The sequence below is a fragment of the Muntiacus reevesi genome, chromosome 2 (genome assembly GCF_963930625.1).
Source record: "Muntiacus reevesi chromosome 2, mMunRee1.1, whole genome shotgun sequence".
In the NCBI taxonomy this organism is placed as follows: domain Eukaryota; kingdom Metazoa; phylum Chordata; class Mammalia; order Artiodactyla; family Cervidae; genus Muntiacus; species Muntiacus reevesi.
In genome coordinates, this window is record NC_089250.1 from 18,000,441 (window position 1) to 18,027,126 (window position 26,686).

At 41.2% G+C, this 26,686-nt stretch overlaps 1 protein-coding gene across 4 annotated transcripts in view; it reads right to left on the reverse strand.

Annotated features, from left to right (window-relative positions):
• The window catches only part of CREM (cAMP responsive element modulator), a 64,717-nt gene extending 39,268 nt beyond the window's left edge, over positions 1-25,449 (reverse strand). For 3 of the 4 annotated variants that reach the window (XM_065921032.1, XM_065921031.1, XM_065921041.1), the window contains exons 1-3: positions 25,312-25,449; positions 16,646-16,745; positions 11,136-11,259 (exon numbers count right to left, since the gene is read on the reverse strand). In XM_065921032.1, coding sequence (XP_065777104.1) covers positions 11,136-11,259; positions 16,646-16,689 — 168 coding nt within the window. In that variant the 5' untranslated portion in view covers positions 16,690-16,745; positions 25,312-25,449. The remainder of the gene's footprint in view (positions 1-11,135; positions 11,260-16,645; positions 16,746-25,311) is intronic. The other variant, XM_065921033.1, reaches the window with a different exon arrangement.
• Positions 25,450-26,686: the final 1,237 nt, after the last annotated feature.

The following is a 26,686-nucleotide window of genomic DNA, read 5'->3' on the forward strand; positions in this document are numbered from 1 at the left end:
TTAAAGAGATAGGAATACCAGACTACCTGACCTGCCTCTTGAGAAATCTGTATGCAGGTCAGGAAGCAACCATTAGAACTGGACATGGAACAACAGACTGGTTTTAAATAGGAGATGGAGTATGTTACAGCTGTATATTGTCACCCTGCTTATTTAATTTATACGCAGAGTACATCATGAGAAACGCTGGGCTGGAGGAAGCACAAGCTGGAATCAAGATTGCCGGGAGAAATATCAATAACCTCAGATATGCAGATGACACCACCCTTATGGCAGAAAGTGAAGAGGAACTAAAGAGCCTCTTGATAAAAGTGAAACAGGAGAGTGAAAAAGTTGGCTTAAATCTCAACATTCAGAAAACTAGGATCGTGGTATCCGGTCCCATCACTTCATGGGAAATAGATAGGGAAATAGTGGAAGCAGTGACAGACTTTATTTTGGGAGGGGCTCCAGAATCACTGCAGATGGTGACTGCAGCCATGAAATTAAAAAACACTTACTCCTTGGAAGAAAAGTTATGACCAACATAGACAGCATATTAAAAAGCAGAGACATTACTTTGTCAGCAAAGGTCTGTCTAGTCAAAGCTATGGTTTTTCCAGTAGTCACATATGGATGTTAGAGTCGGACTATAAGGAAAGCTGAGTGCCAAAGAATTGATGCTTTTGAATTGTGGTGTTGGAGAAGACTCTTGAGAGTCCCTTGAACTGCAAGGAGATCCAAACCAGTCCATCCTAAAGGAGATCAGTCCTGGGTGTTCATTGGAAGGACTGATGTTGAAGCTGAAACTCCATTACTTTGGCCTCCTGATGTGAAGAGCTGACTTAGTTGAAAAGACCCTGATGCTGGGAATGAGTGAGGCCAGGAAGAGAAGGGGACGACAGAGGATGAGATGGTTCGATGGCATCACGGACTCAATGGACATGAGTTTGGTTGAACTCCGGGAGTTGGTGATGGACAGACAGGCCTGGCATGCTGCAGTCCACAAGGTCGCAAAGAGTTGGACATGACTGAAGAGACAAATATTGATGCTTCCTCTTATGTGAGGTATCCAAAAGTAGGCAAATTCATAGAAACCAAACACAGAATGGTAGTTACAGGAGGTTGGGGGTGTGTGTAAAAAGGAATTGTTGTTTAATAGGTACAGAGCGTTAGGTCTGCAAGATGAAAAAGATCTAGAGATCTGTGTCACAACATGCAAGTACATTACAGCAAACACTACTGAACTATACACTTGAACTTGTTAAGATTGCAGATTTTATGTCTTTTCTTTAACCATACACAAAAATAACAATAACTTATTGCCCCACATTTGCTGCATATGATAATTAGCTGGCTCACTGCCAAGAAGATAATCAATCAATTGATTTTACTAAAGGCAATGAGACTGACTTCCCCAACATTTTATAAAACATAATTCTAAAGATCTGAGTGCTCTCGTGCTCCTGGCCCCAGAGTTACTGCTCAGTACTTAGACTGGCTATTGGTGCCAGGATTTATAAGAACCAGTTACTAACACATCAACATGGATAAAGTTTAAATCTTCTATGCTCTTCATATATCCAAGATCAGAAGCTGAACTGGGACCTAAACATGAAACTATCTTGAAAGTGAAAAGTGTTAGTTACTCAGTCTGTTGTCCAACTCTTTGACCCCATGGACTGTAGCCTGCCGGGCTCCTCTGTCCATAGAATTCTCCAGGCAAGAATACTGGAGTGGGTAGCCATTCCCTTCTCCAGGGGATCTTCCTGACTCAGGAATTGAACTTGGGTCTCCTGCACGGCAGGCAGATTCTTTACCATCTGAGCGACCAGGGAACCCCCAAAACACTGGAGTGGGTAGCCTATCCTTTCTCCAGTGGAACTTCCCAACCCAGGAATCAAAGCAGGGTCTCCTGAATTGCAGGCAGGTTCTTTACCAGCTAAGCCACCAGGGAAGCCCCACAGTAACTATACGTAGCATATAATTATGATTACTCTTTGTTGATCATGCATGTTCCCAAGAAATGTCCTCTGAAATAACCTGGTTCAACACTGAGACCTATGTATTATCAGAGAAGTAACAGAAATGTTTAATGCAATCTAAAGCCAGGTTTCCTGGGCTCTGCCTTTTACTAGCTGTGTGACCTGTGACAAGTTACTCAGCCTCTCTGTGCCAAATTTTCCTCAACTGCAAAAGATAATGAAAACAGTACCTTTCTACAGAGTTATTGTGAGAACTGAGCTATATGTAAAACATTTAATTCAAAGTGAGTATTGGTGTAAGTTAGGGTTCTTTTTCCTTATACCAAGTACAAAGCAGGAAACAAACCCTTAGAAAAGGTAAAACTAGAAAGTTCTGAGGAACTGGCAGGCCAACTTATACTGGCAGTATCTATCATGGTATATTAACATATCTGATGTCAAATAAATAGCCATTAGTTTTCAAAAGGTATTTAAAAAGAGGTCTACTGCTGTATAGAACTTACCTACTTAAAGGCAAGTACTTTTCCTGAACTATTTCTGCTTGCACTATTTTCACCTGATATTGTCTTTACTTAGCATTGGGTTTTGTTGTAAATCCTGAACAAACTTTTTTGGCCAACCCCATATTTTCGACCTCCCAAGCAGGCTTTTCTCTCCTATGCCTTTTTGGAGAACCACAGGTCGTACCTCTGGGGTGGGGGAGGGCTCGGAAAGCTCACATTTCTGAAGATCATTACTAAGATGCTGTCATCACAATTAATCAATGAGTGAAAGTTTCCCAAAGCCTCTGTGCTTCCCAAATGTAATTCCTTTAATAGTTTGGGGTTTACAGAGGTTGTAGCAGCAAAAATTGAAGTGAGGCAAAGTAAACAAACTGAATCTTACTCAAGGAAGAGACGATAAAAATTAACATTTCTAATATTAAAAAATTTCAGTGTCTAGTCTACTATTTTTGTTTTTGCTGTTCTTTTTTTATTGTGGTAAAAAAGTACATAATATAAAATTCATCATCTTAACGACTTGTAAGTGTACTATTCATCATATTCACACTTTTGTAAAAGATCTTCAGAACATTTTTATCCTGCAAATCGGAAACTACAACCCTTAATCAACAGCATCTCCTGTATTCCCTCCCCACAACCTACTCTTTAACTAGGAAGAATCAGAGAAAGGGTAAAAAAGTAACTGTTTATACTCAGTTATTTTTCCATTACTGTTAGTGACAAACTACCTGCTACTAAAACTAAGACTTGAGCATCAAATAAAAAGTACCTAAAATCATTGCAAATGAGAGAAAATCTCTAACAATCTCTTAAACACTAAAACAGATTTGTATGCAGTTTTTTTTTTCTGATTATAAGAAGTGAAAAAACAAAATCTTTTTCTGAAATTTGACTTTGCTTTATACCTGCTGAAATTATCTTTGAAACATCAATTTTCTTATATGCAAAATAGAAAAAGAGACACAGAAGTACAGAACAGACTTTTGAACTCTGTGGGAGAAGGTGAGGGTGGGATGTTTCGAAAGAACAGCATGTATATTATCTATGGTGAAACAGAGCACCAGCCCAGGTGGGATGCATGAGTCAAGTACTCGGGCCTGGTGGGCTGGGAAGACCCAGAGGAATCGGGTGGAGAGGGAGGTGGGAGGGGGGATCGGGATGGGGAATACGTGTAACTCTATGGCTGATTCATATCAATGTATGACAAAACCCACTGAAAAATAAAATAAAAAAAAAAAAAAAATAAATAAAATGTAAAAAAACATATATATTTATTTGGCTGCATCAGGTCTTAGTTGTGGCACATGAGCTAAGTTGCTCCTCAGTCTGTGGGATCTTACTTAGTTCCCTGACCAGGGATCAAATCTGTGTCCCCTAAATTAGAAAGTGGATTCTTAATCATTGGGGCACAAGGGAAGTTCCTGAAACGTCAATTTTCATTCAAAGCAAAGTAAATTCATGGCTGATTCATGTCAATGTATGGCAAAAACCACTACAATATTGTAAAGTAATTAGCCTTCAACTAATACAAATAAATGGAAAAAAAAAAGCAAAGTATTATCACATTTAATACACTGGGATGAAAATACAGAGTGTGTTTTAAAGCCAAAAATTGACCTTTAAAGAAACAGAAGGTGAAGAAGAACTAAAGAGCCTCTTGAGGAAAGTGAAAGAGGAGAGTGAAAAAGTTGGCTTAAAGCTCAACATTCATAAAATTAAGATCATGGCATCCAGTCTCATCACTTCATGGCAAATAGATGGGGAAACAGTGGCTGACTTTATTTTTTTGGGCTCCAAAGTCACTACAGATGATGATTGCAGCCATGAAATTAAAAAACACTTACTCCTTGGAAGGAAAGTTATGACCAACCTAGACAGCATATTTGGAGAAGGCAATGGCAACCCATTCCAGTACCCTTGCCTGGAAAATCCCATGGAGGAGGAGCCTGGTTGGCTGCAGTCCATGGGGTTGTGAAGAGTCGGACATAACTGAGCGACTTCACTTTCACATATCACTTTCATGCATTGGAGAAGGAAATGGCAACTCACTCCAGTGTTCTTGCCTGGAGAATCCCAGGGACGGCGGAGCATGGTGGGCTGCCGTCTATGGGGCCGCACAGAGTCGGACACGACTGAAGTGATTTAGCAGCAGCAGAAGCAGACAGCATATTAAAAAGCAGAGACATTACTTGGCCAACAAAAGTCCGTCTAGTCAAGGCTATGGTTTTTCTAGTAGTCATGTATGGACGTGAGTTGGACTACGAGTGCCAAAGAATTGATGCTTTTGAACTATGGTGTTGGAGAAGACTCTTGAGAGTCCCTTGGACTGCAAGGAGATCCAACCAGTCCATCCTAAAGGAGATCAGTCCTGGGTGTTCATTGGAAGGACTGATGTTGAAGCTGAAACTCCAATACTTTGGCCACCTGATGTGAAGAACTGACTCATCTGGAAAGACCCTGATGCTGGGAAAGAGTGAGGGCAGGAGGAGAAGGGGACGACACAGGATGAGATGGTTGGATGGCATCACGGACTCAATGGACATGGGTTTGGTTGAACTCCGGGAGTTGGTGACGGACAGGAAGGCCTGGTGTGCTGCAGTTCATGGGGTTGCAAAGAGTAGGACATGACTAAGCAACTGAACTGAACCGAAAGAAATATACTAGCAAAATAAACTAGCTAGTATTATTAGGAAAGAAGGGGACGACAGAGGATAAGATGGTTGGATGGCATTATCAACTCAAAGGACAAGAATTTGAGCAAAGTCTGGGAGATAGTGGAGGACAGGGAAGCCTGGCATGCCACAGTCCCTGGGGTTGCAAAGAGTCAGACATGACTTAGAGACAGAACAACACAACTAGCTATTATATACAAAGTTATCAAAATGTAAGTACAGATTATATAAAAAATTATTATTCAAATCAAACAAAATGGTCACTAATATTAATAGTTCACAAATTACTTTTACTTATGTCCCTTAAACCCTGAATTACCTTGAAGAATGAGTTACATGTCAAAGTAGTATATTTTCTTGAATTACCTAAGGAACAACAAAGATTTAGCATTTACTGAAAAAAAAAATCAGTGTTCTATTTTCTCCTCCTAATTTATGTTACTTTTTAGAGCTAAGTGAATACAAATATTATGATCAAAAAAAATTAAATTATGGCACTTAAAAATAACCAGGAGAAAGAATACATAAAATTAAAGAGCAACAGAAAGAAAGTCAAAAATAAAATGAAACTTTTTATTTTACAATCTTAAAAGGAATATTTCCTCCTTCAGTAAGAGCCGCTCAAGTCACGGAATCAGCATACTGAGGTTTAAAAAACAAGATTCAATTAAACACTGAGCTTGAGCTAGATGTACTCAGCCAATAATAAATATAACAAATCAACCTAACACGATGCAGACCATCATATACAAATATGATGTTGCTGGCCAATTAGCAATAACAAACGTTGCTTGTTTTGTTTTCTGACAGCTATTCATATTATTCCTGGTCCTACTTAGGACAGAGGAGGTAGACTTTTGGCACACCTGGCAGAACAATGAGAAATGCCATCCCAATTTTCCACCAGTTTGAAACAGCAAACATCCAAGGTATACACTGAAACCTATCCCTTGTTAAATCAATCGTTCCTACTCCAATCCCTCACCGCAAGCCAGGCCTGTTTTCCTCGAAGGTGCTTCCCTAACGCACCGTTGGCATCTACAGCAGACAGGGTAAGGAAGGAGTGAGCAGACTGCAGTCCCTGAACAATACTCCCCAGTGGCCTCCTCTGCTCCACACAGTCCCCTTGTTCCTAAAACTGCAGAGGGTGTCAGAAAGGTGGAATTTTGTATTAGAACTAAGTCTCTCAAGGCACTGTGCTGACCTTGATGCTCGCGAGTTTCTGCTCCTTGCATCTTTCCTTCCTATCTTGGCTGAAACTTTGAGAATTGGTCATCTACACAGCAGAGTTATTGAGCCTTCCGAGTCAGGCCTTGGGCTGCATCAGGAGCTGTAAGGCATGAAACCCCAGACAGCACACCCTCTCCCAGGGCTCCATCCGGGTTCCCTCACTCAGACAAGAGCTTCATGGCAGCATTATCAATTCCCAAGAGATATGGGACAAAGAAAGGGCAGGGGGCCATCACTGCTGCTTTCAGAGCAGATTACACATTGTGAGATAAATGAGAAAACATGAGTATGGTGAGCCTATTATGCCAAGGAATTATGCTCAGTTTTATTAGGTATGATCATGACATTTGGTTATTTTAGATAATATGCATAAGCACTGCATACCCAGAAGAAAGGAGGAATGAGATGACATGATGTCTGAGATCTGTAGAGCTGCTTAAAATTCTTTCACAAAAAGGGAAAAAGAAAAATTAAAAAAATATAAATTTTGTAGCAAGTGCTACAAAATCTTAATTTTAAAATCTAATTTAAAAATCTACAAATCTTAATTTTAGGTTTTTATAAATGTCGAAGTCTTATTCTACTCTTACATATGTCTGAAATCTTTCATCACAAAAGAAATGATACATTCCCATTACCCATTTAAGGATTATATTACTTCCAAAGGCTCTCTGTGTAACTTTTAAGACTACCTGTATATACAGTAATTTTGCTTGTCACTATTTTGGCTTTGGGAAAGGGTTTTCTCCTGGCTTGGTGATATAAAATAGACTCTCTTAACTTATCACCAACAGTTTTTCCAGGGGGAGAGGAGTAGACTATAGTCTTATATACGTATCAACATATACACTTAGACAAGACTACAACTTCAATTTTTTAAAAAAACAATCAACATAAAAAATAATTCAAAGCAAGAAAATACACAAGTCACAGTACTTAAACCTCGACAATCTTACAAGCCAGCCTGCAGCCCTTGGATACTGTTACTACTTGATCTCTATTTGCTTTTGGATACAGACAGAAGGGGCAGGCTCCACTGATACCTGGGAAGTTATAAAACAGAAAAACTGCAAACTGAGGACTCTAGCCTCCCTCCCTCAGTCAGCAGAGCAGAGGTGTGAGGGCCAAGAGCAAGCTTAAGTTTTCACATCTTTATAACTGGGATGATTTGCAGCGTTAACTTGATTAGCAGAAGCCCTGGAAAGGCCTGGATAGGCAAAACTACTACTATCGAATGACCAGAGGCAAAGGATCAGACCCACTGAAACTTTGGGTTATATTTTTTGTTCTCACACTGTTTAATGATTAATAGACCATGTGAAAAGGAAAGTAAGTGTCACAAATTCCGCTTTATACAAGACTGAATTTAAGTCTAAAACATCTGGGAATTCATAATCCTCTAGTTTAAAATAAGTGGCAAGAATATACAAAATATCAGGAATTATTCAGAAGAGTCAGTCACTTTTAGCATACATTATAGGCTTAATGAATGAAGATTTCAGCTTGATTTCCTAATCCTTCTATCATATAACACTGCATAATAATGAATACTCACAAATGAACTGCTTCAGGCATTACAAGAATCCAAATTGATAATAACGTTTAGAAAATTTTGACTGCTAAGAACTGTGTCTTAATTCTGCAAAACATCATGATCCATAAAGGATTTATGGCCTCACATCCATGGAGGATAACTCTTATTTAATCAAAAGAATCAATGAATCAGCATACAGATTTCTTCTTAATCTCTTAACATTCCTAGTATGTGAAAGATAAACACCATGATATAATTTTTGGTCAAGTGTTTTAAATATATGGAAAATAGAATAAGATAGCAGGTCTATGAACTTGCTATCCAGATGTAATGACTATCAACATGTGATATACTTGAGATTTTTAAGGAAGTAAACATTATGAATGTAAACCATAGCCTTTTCCTTGCTCTGTGGTTCAGCCTTCTCACAACTCTCTATCTCTGAGCCCTTCTATTTTATTTAACTCTTCAAACTTCCCCACACCCCAGCTCACACTCTTTTGTCTCCCAGAGCCATCTTTCTCTTTCACAGGAAAACTCTTGAAGAATCTATTCTTCCAATTTCTACCTTCTCTCTCTCTTAATTATTTTGTAACCTACTAAAGCCTGGTTTCTGTTAACTAGACTCCTATGAAATTTCAAAAACCTCATTAATCCGAGGTTATTTTTCAGACTTTACATTGGTTGACATCTTCAGCAACTTCTGACCAAGGCTACAGAGCTGGGTGTCACCCAGGCTGAAGGCTGGAGGAAAACGCGTGTAAAGGATAGGAAAGCAATACCTACAGGGAGAGAAATGGGCGCAGGAGGACGAGTTGCTCTCAACTAGCACTTCAGCAAAAGGTGAACTAAAGATCTGGAATCACAGTTATAAAAACTCTAGTTGCCATTTTTGTCTTTTCTGAAATATTTGTCACCAAGGCAGGCAGGATTGGACTTCCCTGGTGGCTCAGACAGTGAAGAATCTGCCTGCAATGCAGGAGACCCAGATTCAATCCCTAGGTTGGGAAGATCCTCTGGAGAAGGAAATGGCAACCCACTCCAGTGTTCTTGCCCAGAGAATCCCATAGACAGAAGAGCCTGGCGGGCTCCCGTCCATGGGGTCACAAAGAGTCAGACATGACTGGGTGACTAACACACTTGGGACTTTGAAATGGTAAATAATTGTGATGTGTGAAAAAGCATGATACATAACTGTATGATCTTAATTACATAAAAATGGATGCTTGGTTGTGTAAATACACAAATGAGATCTAAAAGGACACATCAGATGGTAAAGTGCTTATGATTCTGGATGACTTTGGTTTTTGTTTTGGTTTCCTATTATGCACAGGTTAACTTTTAAGAAATAAATGTAATTTTAAAAACCTTAAAAGAAAACTCTTCTTAGAAGACCCCAGATTAATCAAAGATATATGTATATTCTATTAATACTCTTTTGGCAGAAAAAAAGACAATAGGATAAACATCAAGATGCTAACAACAATTAAATTTCTGCCTGTAAAGACTACAGGTGGCTTTAATTTTCTTCTTCATTTAATAATACACATTTTGCCAATTTTCTACAATGAACTTTTTTTTTTTTTAATGAGAAAAAGGCTGCTTTCTTGAAAAATAGCATGGTCTGCATGTCTGTTTTCCAGGGTGACAAAGAAGAGTGTTGCCAGGGAGATCCAGCTCCACAGAGCACTAGTGAGGAGGAAACCCCAGGGAGCGAGTGGGTGTTGGGAGCCTGAAAGAGGAAAGAAGGGCAGGCTGGGTGCAGGGCGTTTTGGAAAAGTCCAGGCCATGCAGGAACCAGGCTGGCCGGAGACAACCCAGGAGTTGCCTGGCACTGCCGCGGGCCTTCCAGGCAGCCATCGGTCCTTCCTAGTCTCTCTTCCAGATACTGCAAAGTCTCTCTACTGCTCGAACTCACGTCACTGTGATGCCACCCAAATGGGGTCCCCGCTCCCAGCTTGCTGATGTCCCACCCAACACCACCACAGGCCACAGGTATCCTGCTCTGGTGAACACTTAGAACATGGGATAGTCCACTCTCTCAGATGCATACCACCCTCCACTTAACCCTGACCAGCTCCACTTCCCAGCCCAGACACAGCTCCACTTGGTCTCAACGCCAGCAGTTCCTGCCACCATCCTCTGCCTTCTGTATACTCTTCCCTGGCCTAGAGAATATGCTTCCCTCTCCTTATATACCCAGTGACCTCCACTCACCCTTCGTAATAAAACCCTCTACAGAGCACTCTGAATATTCAGGAAATCAACCCTGAATATTCACTGGAAGGACTGATGCTCAAGCTGAAGCTCCAATACTTTGGTCCTTGATAGCAAAGAACTGACTCACTGGAAAAGACCTTGATGTTGGGAAAGATAGAAGGTAGGAGGAGAAGGGGACAACAGAAGATGAGACAGTTGGATAGCATCACTGACTCAATGGACATGAGTTTGAACAAGCTTCGGGAGATGGTGAAGGACAGGGAAGCCTGGCGTGTTGCAGTCCATGGCGTCACAAAGAGTTGGACATGACTGAGTGACTGAATGACAACAGAGCACTCCCGGTCACCCAGCTGCTTCCCCTCTGACAACTCAGTCATTTCTATGTAACATTTTGCAGCACTTCTTACATGGTGAGACTTATTCCTTAAACACACTAAATCGAGAGACATCAAGTCCAGGAAATCCAGAGCCTCATGCATCCAAAACACTGCCTAGATATGGAAGGGGCTCAGTAAGTAGTTGATGAACTAAATAAACGTATCTCTTTTTACTGTATATTTTTATAGATATCTCAGAAATGAGGTTTAAGAGCTGAAAAACAGCTAACTCATATTGGTGCTCTCTAAATGAAACCAATTCAAAGTTTAAGGCCTAACTAAAAAGAAAGTAAAGATTAAACCAAGTATATACTGGGCAAATGGCAAGATTTCTGTCATCTTTAGAGGCGAGAATACAAAACTACATCAATTTGGAACTACCAACCTTACCAAATAGTAATTTGAGGACTACACACAACGCAGGGGGTTTTGTTTCTCTTTTACATGGTGTATGTTACAATGCAAAAGTAATTCAAACGTATCTTCTCTTGGAAGGCAAATCAGTAAGAATGGCTGATACCCAGGGAACAGGGGAAACTTAAAAATTAATGGCCAGAAAACAGAATCTGCGAGCAATTCTCATTTCCACACAGGCTGACTTTCATGTGCCTGCCTGATGACTACGTTGAGTTTACCTGAGCTAAAGTGGGGATTGAATTTTGACCAGTCTGCGTCTGCATGTGAGCAGATCCGCTCTCTGCCACAGAATCTGGTAAACTTCCATCCTGCTGAGAGTCAATTGTTTCCATGGTCATTTGTCTGAAAAGACAATAAAAAGGAAGAAGAATTAAGGCCCTATCTGAAATATCTGTTTTCACCTGGCTTTCTGGTTGATATTCATTTCTATCATCCAATTGTTCTACCTTGTTTTTCAAGAAATAGATTCAGTGGCAAAGCTCTAACTCTCCAAACGTAAAGGTACCTTCTCTGCTCACTGGATATGAACACTATACCAAGGGAGCGCTGCACAGTGTCCCATGGGAATTAGTTTATTTGAAAAATTTTTAATCTTACAATAAAGTCTCCTTGATAATTATTTTAAGCTCTCTAGCATAAATTAGTGATAAAGTTAGATTTTATATTTTACCTGAAGTTTACATATCCTACAACTCTCATGGTCTAATAAACCTGCTTTATACTATGATTTAGTATGAAAGAATTTCCACATTACCTACATTAAATGTGTTATTATATAAAGATGTGTCTGACTTTGTCAGCACTAAATAGTTTCTGATTTAAAAAAACATGTCAAATTGAATCACTCAGAGCAGACCACTTGTCCTGCAGCTCCCCCTTCACTTAAAGAGGAGAATCTAATTTTTCCAGGAAAAACTTGTACATTTTTTGCTTATAATTTCAACTTAAGTTAATGATTTCTATACAGGCTCACTCTAGACAGAAGGTAAGCCATGTTATAATGTTACCCTACTACGAGAACACATAAAATGCAAATAAAATCAACAAAAAAATTGTTTTTTAAACTTACAGGAACTACTATTTTTCAATCATTAATAATATAGTGTGTGTTTTTTTTACCTCAGTAGCCTAAATATATATCCCAAAAGTATGCAGGCAACTTAGAACTTTAAATTGAAATGTCCAGATATTTTTTCCAGACTGAACTCTTTTGCATTTCAAGAGGTATCACCTGAATCCAAGTCTTCTGTTCTCAAGGCTGTCTGCTATAGTCTGCACTACACCTAGAATTACTTCTCTCTATTCAGACAGTTTAATACTTACAACTGACCATGACAGTTTAGAGCAATTATAAAAATCTAGAGTCTACAATGAAAAGATGTCTTTCCCTCAACATTCCCCAATTCTTTTATCTCTTATTATTTCCCAGCATGGACCTTCTAATTCTAGGTAAGCAGAGGCCATCCCCCTGCAAAAACTGCCAATTCCTGAGGTTCCACTTTTGCTTGTGAGCAGTTTCCAAGGAGAACATCTAGAACATTTGATTCTGCAGGATATGAAAAGGTATTATCTGGGAAAGAGTGTAACAGGAAAAACGCTTGGTCAGAGTTTAAAATATCTGGGATTAAAAGGGTTTCTTGGCCGCAGAACTTTCTCTGAAGCTTGACTATTCCAGTTTGACTTGGGAAGGATGATGCAGATCCAGTCAACAGCATTTTCCAAAAGAACTATCCCAAACCCTTTTCCCACAAAGCGAGTCCTAGCAGAAGTGGTTTGGGAAGAGTGTGAGAAATGTTGTCTTCTGCTTCTTCTTACACCTTTATTAAAAGCTCTTCAGGTTGTCAAGAACTTGAGTCTCCACTCAAACATTACCCTCTGAAAGGCCTTTCCCTTTCAGAAACATTCCTTTAGCACCATTTACATGACAGACCCTGAGAGGACAAAAGTGGGTACGTCACAGTCCTTGCTCTCAAAGACACTATTCTCCACTTGGGCCTTAGTTTCTCCAAGAGTCCTCGGACAACCTGTCTTGGAATTGACAAACACACCTGTAAAGAGGAAAAAAAGCAGATTCCCAGGCTTGACCCCAAACCTACTGATTCAAACTTTCTGGCCTGTGAAGTCGCTCAGTCGTGTCCTACTCTTCGCGACCCCATGGACTGTAGCCTACCAGGCTTCTCAGTCCATGGAATTTTCCAGGACAGAGTACTGGAGTGGGTTGCCATTTCCCTCTCCAGGGGATCTTCCCAACCCAGGGATCAAACCTTGGTCTCCCGCACTACAGGCAGATGCTTTACCTCAAACTTTCTAAGGGGTCTAGTTTTTATATCTAAGAGATTCTGATAGCTATTAAAATTTGAGAAAAACTTAGCTTATTCGTAAATGCTATTGGTTAGACCCGTAATGAACACAAATTGTGTGAAGGATGCTATGTATGAAATGCTTTGCGAAACACAGGAAAACTGAAATAGACCTGAGGATGGGGCCATATGAGTTGTACGCTGAAGAAGGAGAGGGTAGAAAAGAACAGGACAACCAAGAGAGGAAGGAAAATACAGAGCATGTTTGGAAAACAGAGTAGCTGACTACAGTAGACAACCTGGTGAGGCATGCAGGAGCCTGCTGGTTTTCATCCTTAACAACTTCTAAAGGGCAATATAGTTAGTTCTTCTTATAGAGGTGAGGAAAAGGAGACATAAAGAGGTTTAGAATCTGATTTTTGACAAAGGGATTGAGTGGCAAAGCCAGGTTTTGAACCGAGGTCTTTTCCCAAAGCATATTCTCAATGACCAAACCAAACTGCCATGCAATCTCTCTCACAACATAAGCTCACTTTACCTTTACAGCCTCATCTCCAGTCACTCCATTCCTTCCCACATTCTGCATTCCAGCCTCCTTACGAACCAGGTCTTTGGTCGAATACACATCTTATTTCCTCAATTCTAATTTTCTATATCTGTACTTCTCTCTTCCTCGGATGCCCTTCAGTCTTTCTTTGTCCAATGGACACATTTCTACTCATTCTTCAAAGTCTGGATCAAGGACACCATCTTTAAAAAGTCTATTCTGATAGCCTTGGGCAGAATTATTCTGTCCTGAGTTCCCAAAGCATCTTGTGCAATCTCTCCATTTCAGCACTTGTCTAGCATATTCATCTGTCCACAAAGTTCTAGCAACAGTGTGAGGAACAGACACAACATCTTAGATTTCAATGTATTCCCAGTGCCTAGAATAGAATCTACCATAATCATTAAGGGGATTAATTAATCAACTATTCCAGGAGACTATATGACTGTCAGGTGTTAAAATAATAACAAGGAGGTTCAGAGAGATTTGGTGTCTTTCTCCAGGGCTCACAGAAGACTGCATGACACAGGGTGAACAGGAGGCCCGGTGTTTATGACTCCAGGGTTCCTTCCACAGCTGGTACCCTGAGCAGTATTCCCGTGTAGACACGTCTTACAAAAATGGTGTGCTTCTCAGTATGCTGCCACTGCTGTCACAGGCTTCACTCAGATGGGCCTTGTCTTTCACAGCAGGATGTACACACTCTAATTTTATCCGATTTTATTCTCTTGCAGTGCCTTGTACAGGGCCGAGTACATGTCATTCAGTCCAAGTTCGTTACTAAATCAATTTATTTGAAAGTAAAAATCTACAGAAGAGCAAGGTCAGCACTACCAATTTACACAGCCTGTCATCTTCAAAGAAGTTCATTCTGCTGATCTACACCCAACTCCTCTCCAGTACAACCTCCTAAACCCACTAAAAGCCAACCCCAGACCAAGACTCAGGGCAGAAGATTCAACTAACATTGAAGTGCTCAACATGGGTCAGGCACTGTACTGGGCATTTTCAGACACTAATCCAGCAGGAAATAAAGGGCCCAGACCTCAGATGGAAATGACACATATCAACACTAATATCTGTAAATCAGTCTCAACTAGTTTCAATGGAATTTGTTTACCAAGTGTAAGAGAAAGACCCATTTTAATCTTGCACTGTTCACTTACCTACTTTATAGCAAAAATTAAAGAGGTGAATCATACAATATTTTCCCCCAAATCTCACTTTCTATACCAAATTTTAAACACAGTTGTACTAGTATTAATAATCTGTATATTAATTAATTATATAATATTTCAATCTTAAATACAAATGAGAAAAAGACCAATTAGGAAATAGAAATTATGGAATATTTAAAAATAAACACATACAAAATGATAAAAACGAAAACAAAGTTAAAAGTCTATTAAGCACTATAATCTACAAATAAGCAAAATACTGGCAAACATTTGGTCTACAATTCTAAAGAACAGATAAGGATTTGCTAACATGGGCATATTTAAACTTATAAATGATTAATGGTAGTAGCAATGTTCTTTTCTTATGAAAGTTAAATATTTCTTCTGAAATCTTTATTTATTAACAAACCATTCTCTTCTTCAGTAGAAAAGTAAATGTTATCCCAACATGTTTTGAAAAGTTGGGATTTATTTTAACAAATGTTAATATAATCATTGTTTTAAAAGAACGGGATCCATTCAGTCGCACGGTTTTCAAAGTCTTCTAGGGTGAACTACCTTTAGTGTGGGTAGAATTGTATTTGTGGGTTACTCTGTTATTTTCTAGGTTTTTAGTAGAACATCTATGTCATATTTCAAAAACTCCCCAAAATACTGAACTACAGCAAACAGTACAGTACTGTTTATATATGATTTATATAACACACTTTGAAGAAATGAATACAAAGGAGTATATTTGTAAAAATTGTTTTTATAATTATAGAAATATTGAGATAATTAATGACCAAAGTTATTTTGGCATATCTATGTACCAAGCACACACAAGATATTTAAAAAGAAGAAAAAATGAGAAGAAAAAGGAAAAATACTTTTGAAAAATTCTATTCTAGGTACCCAGGAAGATATTCTTTAAAGAAAGGAAGAAAAAAAAACAAAGAAACAAAGAAAAGACATACAAGCCAAAAATATCTAAATGAAAAATAAAAGTAGCTTCCTAGTTATAATTAAAGTGTACAATTAATAACTTTGAAAATCTTAGCTGTATCCAATTTGCAAAGACAAATTATACTGCAGAGCAACTATATTTTTCCATGCAAAACTTTTTCACCTGCTTAAAAAACAGAGTTCAGCAACAAAAGGAAAAATGATTAAAGTTGTTTTTATTATTTCTTTTTAAACAGTTTTACAAAAACTGTTATGAAAAATTCATTTTCTTTTGGCTGCTAGAAAAGAACTGATGAACCAGAATGTCTCTGAAAATAACTAAAACAAAATCTGAAAAATAATATTTGGATTTCCAGAAAACATTGGTAGAGATGTGCTGTTTTACAACTTTAGGTACAGGTGTTGACTAAAGGCAAGAATGAAAATGAAAACTCTGTCCACTTCCATATATACCATCTCGTTTGTAACTGAAAAGGCCAGCACTTAGAACGAGCTGACCAGGAGTGACCACTCAACTCCTATGTTGCCTAGCACAACTCATAGTAGAAGACAAACTCCCTAATTGAAGAGCTGAGCAATTTGGGTACATACAATTATAGTTTTATTGTAAATATACATACACACACACACACACACACACACACACACCCATATACATACACAAACACATATACATATATACACACACCATTAATTTATCCATTTTAACTTTAAGCTAAAAACTTTCAAAAGAATAAAAAAATAACATATCCACCTACCTTAGATTTGTCTTTATATATTTTTTCCTGCCACATCTGCTCATTATTAAGACATTTATAATCAATGCTTTGCTCCTTCCTGTTTTCTTCTGTATTTATCCTGCAGTAAAATTATAATGTTGAATTGGGGGATCATAAGATTTTATTTAAAAAAAATTAAAATCTCTCACGACTACAGCAAAATACCCTAGTTCCATAAAATTAAAAAAAAAAAAAAGCATAGAAAGCTGAAAATGTTTGTATTTTCTTTTTCAAACTTACTTCTACCCAACTTTCTTATCTTTGGAGGAAAAATAATTTCAGAAAAATTAAATTGTGTGCTATTTATCAGATGATTTTCTATTGAACAGAGCGGTGCTGTTTGAATCATGTAATACACACTGCAACATGCTTCTATCAGCTCTATTTTACAATGATAATAAACACTTAATAAACTGAATGAATTATTATTTTCTCAAATTTCATTTCACTGAAAACAAATTTGTCAACTGTTTTTCATATACCTTAACTTCAAAACTGGGTCTTGTTAAGAAATTTTAACTCCAAACAAAATAGTAATTTTTCCTTTAGAATCTCCTCTGACAGCTTTCAATCTATTTTAAAAAGCTGTTTTAGACACTGTGGAAATTAGACTCCATTTTTAACTAAGACCTCTTTAAATGCACATCTGACGCGCTGCTGCTGCGCGGTGCTCCGGCGTGTCTGACTCCTCGCGACCCCACGGACTGCAGCCTGCCAGGCCCCTCTGCCCGCGGAATGATCCAGGCAAAAGCACTGGAGTGGGTTGCCATTTCCTCCTCCCTCAGGGATCGAACCTGCATCTTCTGTGTCTCCTGCACTGGCAGGTGGATTCTCTACCACTGCGCCACCAGGGAAGCCCTCGACATACTGAATGAAATAAAATCGACAAAGAAAAAGACCGAAGGAGAGCAGTGAGCTCTCTATTTTAGATTTGAAAAGGCAGACACTGGCATTCCTAAGTTCCTCCTGGGCGTCTATGCCAGCAGCGGGTGCTCTGCCACAAACAGGCTATTTTTCAGGGCTCCCTCATAATGGTCCCTTTATAATGATGTTACACCATCCCACCCAATTTGGAAACCGAGTTGGGAGGCAGGTGTGCCACCCCGCGCTAGGGGCACCAGGACAATGATTATTGTTACCACCTGCCCCCACTCTACAACAGGGATGAGAAATGGTAGGGCATTGGAACCAAACCCCACCCGCTCCCCAACCAGGCTTCCCCGGTGGCTCAGTTGGTAAAAAACCCACCTGCAGTGCAGGAGGCTGCCCGCAATACAGGAAACCAAGGTTTGGTCCCTGGGCCAGGAAGATCCTCCTGGAGAAGGAAATGGCAACCCACCCCAGCCCTTTTTTTTTTTTTTAATTAATTTTTAATCGAAGGATAATTGTTTACAGAATTTTGTCGTTTTCTGTCAAACCTCAGCATGAACCAGCCATAGGTATACGAATCTCCCCTCCCTTTTGAAGCTCCCTCCCCTCTCCCTCCCCATTCCACCCCTCAAGGTTGACATAGAGCCCTTGTGTGAGTTTCCTCAGCCACGCAGCAAATTCCCTTCAGTTATCTATCTTACATATGGTAATGTAAGTTTCCATGTTACTCTTTCCCTACATCTCACCCTCTCCTCTCCTCTCCCCTTTCCAGCACTCTTGCCTGGAAAATCCCATGGACAGAAGAAGCCTGGTGGGCTCCAGTCCATAGGGTTGCAGAGTCAGACACGACTGAACCGACTTAGCACAATAAATAAATTGGCACCCAAGGTACGCCAGCCCTTGTGCTAGGCACCCAGACACAGATAATAAAATGTCTCTGATCTCCAGGAGCTTAGATTCTAATGAGGAAGACAGACATTTAAGCAAGGAATAATAATATTATCTGAATAATGATGATGGGCATGACACCATCCAGTAGTACTTTGGCCACCAGATGTGAAGAGCCGACTCATTGGAAAAGACCCTGATGTGGGGAAAGATTGAGGACTGGAGGAGAAGGGGACGACAGAGGATAAGATGGTTGGATGGCATCACTGACTCAATGGACATGAGTTTGAGCAAACTCTGGGAGATGGTGAAGGACAGGGAAGTCTGGCACGCTGCAGTCCAGGACATTGCAAAGCGTGACGACTGAGCGTCTGAAAAACGATAACATGACGCCATCTAAGAGGGGAGAAGTCACTCCCAATTTCTCTTGGAAATACCATTTTCTTGAGTTTAATTTCTGAGTAAGCAATACATTATCATTTGGAACTCGAGTAGAAAAAGGCATTTGATCAAGTCCCAGGACCAGCCACCCATTTCCTCTTCCCAGCTTCCTGCCACCCCTACCACCAGACATCAAGAGAGAAAATGGTTAACCTCACAACAGAACAGTGACCATCAGGTAAACCTGATCCTGACTAAGGCTCATCAAAGAATTATTTCATTCCCAATACTCTCTAAGAAGTCATCACTGACTACCTGCTTGCCACATCTAAAGCAATGGTTTTTAGTCTCTATCTTCCTGAATACACCTAACAGCATCTCCTACTCGTCAAATTTTGTCCTCCTTGAACTCTTCAGGGCACCAAATTCAAGCTTCCCTGCCAAGTTATCCAGTGCTTTGCCCCAGTCTCCTTTGGCCCACTCTCTAAGGGTTGGTGTTTCCATGCTCCCAGTCCAAAAACACCCACACTCTCCCTCAAGACTGCTTCATCTCTGCTAGATGAGTCTCACATCTCACCTCCAGCCTGACCCCTCTCTGGTTGAATGCTCAGGAGTATCTGACTCTTTTGCAACGCCATGGAAGCTCCTCTGTGCATGGAATTTCCCAGGCAAGAATACTGGAGAGGGTAGCCATTTCCTCCTCCAGGGGACTCGTTCTGACCCAGGGATTGAACTTCTGTCTCTTTTATTGGCAGTACCACCAGTGCCATCTGGGCCTGTATGTATCTGCCTATTTGACATCTCTCAACGGTTTGTTCACAGATTCTCAAGCCTGAAATATTTAAAACTAACCTCAACTCCTTTGCTCTACATCTCCCTTCCTGCTATATTTTTTATCTCAGTTGGAGGCTGACGTCACCATGGCCCCAGGCACTGTATCTGGGCATCCTCTGCCTTCACTCCCGCTTCCTTTGTCTGTCCCCAGCTCCTGAGGAGGCAGTGTGGACTAATGGTCATACATGGCAGCACAGTGTGCGATCTAAACAGCACAGCACTGCAGGCTGACTGGGCATCAACTTGAGTTCTAGCCCTCATTGGACTATGGTTTTTGCAAGAGAGACAAAACTGAAGCTCCACTACAATGAGCATGGTCAAGATGAAAAGAATGTGGAATAAAGGGTGGTGCACCTCTAACGGAAGCAGGCAAAGAGAGAACACAGGAATGTACAATCTGTTTCTTGGGTTGTGGTTGAAGAAAGATTTTATCTCTTCGGGAAAGTAGGAGACCCTCACAGGTTAACTATGATTTAAGTAGCAACAGTAAGGTTTGGAAGAAGACTGGAGAAGACTATGAAGTTCATAACGTAAAGCTGGTTCTTCTCAACCAAGTCAATTAAAAAGTTGGGGAAGGGCAGGCTAGCTAGAAAAGAGAAGTATGGTTGACCTTTAAACAATACAGGATTGAAAGAGCGTGGGTCCACCTATATGCGGATTCTTTTCAAAAGATATATTGGAAATCTGGGGGAAAGAGGCAACAATTTGAAAAAACTCTCAGGTGAAACTCATAGCCTACAAATACTGAAAATATATTTTTTTAAAAAGGTATGTCATGAATGCATAAAATATACGGAGATTCTAATCTAGCTGAACATAGGCATAAGGTGAGCGGTAGGCACTTAATACAATGTATTAGTTTTCTTACTGTTTCATAACTTTCAGAGGGTTACATGACCATACAGTATGCCTCACTCTCATAATTGGAAAAACTGTCATGACAGGTGAGTGTTTTGTTTTTTAATGTAACAATGCTTCCAATACTGTATTATAAATGACTGTAATGTTATACGCCATAAATTTCTATAAGGATTCATTCATTCATTAGTGTATAGCCTAGGCTACTGTGCCACTGTCATTGCATGAATCATTATATCTATAAATGAAACAAAATTTCTTTTCATACTATCTTTTCATTTTTGATGTCTAGTGTTAGGAATACATATAATAGCTACAGTGATTTGTATCATCTAAGATAGTATTGATGTACTAACAAATGATTCCTCTTGTCAATTTATAGTACTGATAAATACAGTACAGTCCTATAAATGTTTCTCTTCCTTATGGTTTTCTTAATAACATTTTCTTTTCTTTATTTTAAGAATATAGTATATAATACATATAACATACAAAATACATTTCAATTGACTGTTTATGTTATTGGTGAGGCTCCTGGTCAATAACAGACTATTAGCAGTTAAGTTTTAGGGGAGTCAAAAAGTATATGGGGATATTCAGGGGTTGGCGCCTCTAACCCCCATGTTGTTCAAGAGTCAACTTCAATTACCAAAAGCCATATATGTGAAGTTGTCAGGGATGAGCCTATGATTATTACATATTTTTAGGTGAAGATGAGTACAGGAAAAACAAAAAATACAGTAGTAACAGGAAATCATGCCACTTTTAACTTTTTGTAATCTTTGTGAGCAAAATTAGAATAAGTTTCAAATAACAATTTTTACATTTCTCTGTAAAAATACAAGTGATCAGGAATAGTTTTTGTAAATAATTATTTGAAACACTTGTAAATACTGTCTTCACTATTTTGAACATGAATCACCCAGAAGATCAAGCAGGATTCTAATACAGATTCAAGACCACCCAGTTTAATTCCTCCAGATACCTATTATACATGTGTATGCATGCTCACTCAGTTGTGTCAGACTCTGTGATTCATGGACTGCAGGTCGCCAGGCTCCCCCTTTCCATGGAATTTCCCAGGCAAGGATACTGGAGTGGGTTGCCATTTCCTCCTCCAGGGGATCTTCTCAACCCAGGGACTGAACCCATGTCTCCTGCATCGGCAGGCAGATTCTTTACCATAGAGCCACCTCAGATACCTATTATTATTTAAGAAATATTAACTCTTTACTAAAATCACCAGAGGATTAAAAATTACTCAAGCATCTCATTGTCAATTCATTCCCCCCCCCCGGTGCCTGCTTTTGTCTATTTCAGTCAATGAACAGCAGAATCTGCTGCTAAGGAGGAAATGAAAAATGAAATACAAGTAATCATGGCTCCCTTCCCTGCCATAGCCCCAGTTCATGAAACAAAACAAAACTTTCAATCTTTGGGGGAAGTTATTGCTTGACTAATAATCACTGTAGGGTTTTTCAACAGCATGCTCCATTGCCGCACCTTAGGTATATTTCAAAACACCTACCTACATATAAAGTACAACTGCATTGACCACTAACTAGTAAATCAGGGCAAGAGTAGGTAAGACACTGGAATTAGCTACAGTTTATAGAAATGAATTTCAATGTTGTGACACTCAGCTTGGTCCTATCTTGCATATATGAACAAAATTAGTGTCCAAGTGCAGACACATGTCTAAATAAGTTAAACTTCACTCCTCTGATAATTTTAACAAATGAAAAAGCATCCCAAGTGTCTTTATGCATGATACATAGCTGTCCCAATGCCAGAGCTGGAAACTTTCATGATAATCAATGCTATGCTATAAATTATTAAGCATTTCTAGGTGGAAAAAATAATTTTTGTGCTACCAGTGGGAAAAAAATTGAAGCTGTTTGATAATGTGAACAAAACTCTATGACATTTGACATTCTGAGTTAGGATGTTCTAATTTTAAGTCTGCTGAGTTTAAACAAAAACAAAAACGTTCACTAAGATAACTTTTAAGAAACTGAGTTTATTTTCAGGAATCCTCAAAAGTAAAAATATTAGAATCACATGAACCTCGCTGTTAAAATTTAGCAGGATTTCATTTTGACATTTCACTGGCCTGTTCACTGTTCAGAAAGTGTGCGTGAAGCTGCTTCTCATTTGGGGAGAGAGACTTCAGGAGAGCCTCACAAGTTGCTAGTAAGGTTTTCTTGGAGGCAAGCATCCTTCCTCACCAGTGAGACAGTTATTTTAAACAGTTCCAAATAACCTTACCAGCCCATGCTTCTTTTCAAAACTGTTTTGCATGCATCTTGCCAGTAATTTCCTGTAATGCTCCTGGGATGGTCAGTCAAGAGATTTGCAAAATAGATATTTTTAAAATTTACTATAACTGAATTACATCGTAAGACTCAACTTGTCTTCATGAGTTATATTAAGATAAATCCCCAGTAATGTCATCCTTAGGTTATTCTCTTCATTCTTATTTTCTACTGGATATCCTATGGCAACATTAAAAGAAAACCCATGAATGAAAGATTTAAAAACAGGGCACTGTTTATTGTACAATTCTCATGGTAAAAAGTATTTTACATACTTTGTGTGCTTTAAAAGGGAATTAACAAAATTATTTAAAATGTATAACTCAGTTTCTTCAAAGTTATCTACAAATGTACAATGGATGAGAAACACCTCCCCTGAAATCTATATTTTTACAATGTATATACCTGTACTGATAATATTGAAACTGGATTCAAGGTAGGATCCTAACTCTTCTCAAAGTTGACTTTTATATGGGTCAAGAGCAGTCCCATTAAGTAGAAACAGTTAACAGGATTCAATGACATTTCAGGTTTATTTACTTAATGACCAATACTGATTGCATGTCAAAACATCAAAGGTGCAGTTGTTAAGTGTTTGCATTGTTGAGTTTTATTTTTCAAAGTTTATCTAAATAGGCCAAGATATTTGAGCACATTCCCCAGTTGAACTGGCCCAATATTAACTTGTAGAGAACACAATGGTGGAGAAAACAGGATCAGGAATATATGTTTATACTGATAAAAGATTCACTCAGGACTCCTTTTGTATGTTAACCTGAAACTCTTTCCTACTATTCATAAAATGTCCATAATTCTAAACATGATTTCATATTTTAATCATACAATGATTTATGTCAGTAGGAAACTAGTCTATGGAATCTGGAATTTGTTAAATTCACCAGATTTCAGGAAAGCTTCTGGGGCAACAGGGAAACAGAAAGACTAAAGTGCTCCTCTTTGTTTACACATTCAATAAAAATTTATTCATACACTCTTACAAAATGTGTACACAAAACATCCGTGTAATTACAACTTCACACTCACCGAAGCAACTTCAGATTGAAGAGCAAGTAATTGCGCAAGCATTAGCTTACTCTTAACTATTTTACAGATGCACCAAAAATGTCTGTCATTACCATCACTTAACATGACAATGCTCTCAATGTTTACTTATCCAGGATCAAACCCATTGAAATATCTTCTCAAAAACTATGTCTGGATCACCAAGTAGCTCTTTAGACATCAGTATTTTTACTACTTCTTATAAAAAGGCCAAAACACATTGTTTGCAGATTGCCTTTCTGTAGTGGAAAGCTGAGCACCGAAGAACTGATGCTTTTGAACTGTGGTGTTGGAGAAGACTCTAGAGAGTCCCTTGGACTGCAAGGAGAGCCAAGCAGTCAATCCTAAAAGAAAATCAGTCCTGAATATTCATTGGAAGGAATGACGCTGAAACTGAAACTACAATACTTTGACCACCTGATGCGAGAACTGACTCGCTGGAAAAGACCCTGATGCTGGGAAAGATTGAAGGCGGGAGGACAAGGAGACGATAGAGGATGAGAAGGCTGGATGGCATCACCGACACGATGGACATAAGTTTGAGTAGGCTCCGGGAGTTGGTGATAGACAGGGAAGCCTGGCGTGCTGCAGTCCACGGGGTTGCAAAGAGTCGGACACAACTGAGCGACTGAACTGAACTGAGTGGGAAAAAGTTCCTTTTAAGTTCAAAGATTCAAAGACTGTGACTTACGAGGAGAAAGCAGCTTGTTATTCAAAAGCAGCATGGAGACTAGGCCAAAGATGTGGTACCCACAGGGGAACAACCAGAGAACACGACCTTCCTGTCTTCTAACAGTCTTCACCTTGGACCTCAGCCCTGCGCATCTCGGTTTGTGTTTACTTCCAGGGAGGGTGGCTGCACTCCCAGGAGCCCGGCGAATGCGGCGGGGAAGCCAGAGGTGTTCGGAAGCCGCTTGGGTGAGCCGCTCGGTTACGGGGCCAGCGGTGTGGGCCGAGCTGGTTCCGCCCGGCGGCATCGCTCATCCACTGGCCGGCCGACCGCCGCTGCCCGAGCCGCGCAGGGAGGGAAGCGGCTCACACTAGGGATCCGGGTCCGGCGGGGAGAGCGGTGAAGATGTCCGAGGACGCTCGTCCCTCTGAGTCCGCGGTCGGGACCGCGGTCGCCGGGCTGGCTGGTCCCGGCGCCAGCGGGGCACGGGGAAGGAAGGTGGCGTGCCTTCCAAAAGCACCGCTCGGTCTGTCTCGGGTCGCGAGGATCGGGGGCGGCGGCTCCAGCGAGCGAGCGAAGCCGACCGATCCGCGTCGCCCGCCTGCCCTCCCCTCTCAGGAGCCGGAGCGGCGGCCCCTCGGAAAAAGCCCTTGAGGTGCGCGGGGCAAACGGCCCCAGGCTACCCGCTCCGCTCCGCCCCGCCCCGCCCCCGCTCCGGCGCCGCCGCCTCAGGCCCCGCGGGTCCCGCCGGCCGGCGCGCCACTTACCCGCAGCAAAGCGATTTACGTAGCGAACCTCGTCACTGCTTACGGACGCGAGGAGGTGGGACGACGAGCCCCACCGGGACAGCCGCCGGCCCACGTCGCCCCACGTCAGCGCTGATGCGGCCGCGGCCTCCCCGCCGAGCGCGACCCAACGCCGCGTCGCAGCCGCCCGCCCGCTCGCGACCTGGAGTCCGCGCGTCCACCCGACCGCTCCGCTCCGCGCCTGTCCCTGCCCAGGGGACGCCGGGGAAATCCACGCTCGAACCCCGCCCCCTGCCGGCCGCCGGTGGGAGTGCAGAGCCGACAATCCAACAATTGAATGGAACGGGGAGGGGGGGAGGGGGATGAGGGGCGGGGCCTGAGGGCGGACTAGGGGGAGGGGCCTGAGGTGGGGAGGAGGGGTCTGAAGTGGGGAGGAGGGGCCAGGGGCGGGGCCGGGAGAAGGAAGTAGGCTGGGCGGGGAAGAGGGCCGCGTTGTAGGCGGGTTCCGAGGAGGTGAAGAAGAAACCGGAAGTTGCCTGGTGGCACCTGCTCCCGGGAATCAATCCATTGGAAGCTGCTAACCCAGGTGGTGCCGTTGTGTGTGCCGAAGTGGCTTCCCTTTGGATTGTCCCCAGCTGCCAGGCGAGGCCCGGGAGCGCATCCTACGCACACCACCCCGCCGCCGCCGGTCACGAGCCCCGGAGGCCCAGCCCGCCGCCCATCCTCGGCGACCTTGTCAGGGTGCCGGGGTCCCTATTTGGTGATTTGACGGAGGACAGGAAGGCTTTTTGGTAACAAGCGAAACCCCCTCCTGGAAGAGGACAGAGTTTCGTTTTCGTCTAGCTGGAAACCCGGGGTTTTCTAGTAATAGGGGCGGTCCCGGCCGATGAAACAGTCACCTGTTGTATACCAGGAACCCTGTTGTAACGGTGACCCAAAGCCCGACCTTAGGTTCTCAGGAGTGGGTCACACCGAGAACTGCCGTCAAGGACACTATTTGAAAAGTTGCTGAGCAAAGGAAATAAGAGCATGAGCCACATAGTGCAGGTGGAGAAGGGCAGCTTTGAGAAATAGTAGGATCCCAGTGTGGAGAAGGCAATGGCAACCCACTCCAGTACTCTTGCTTGGAGAATCCCAGGGACGGAGGAGCCTGGTGGGCTGCCGTCTATGGGGTCGCACAGAGTCGGACACGACTGAAGTGAGTTAGCAGCAGCAGCAGCAGCAGCAGCAGGATCCCAGTGCGGTTATCCCAGAAGGGGAGAATCCTGAACTGTTCAGTGTTAGATTATGGCCATTTCGGCCTACTGTCAGCAGTAAATGCCTGCTAGCAGAAATGAGAAGGTAATAACCTGGTCAGTTCACGTCCTCCTTTCCACATTGGCTGAGCTTTGAAATT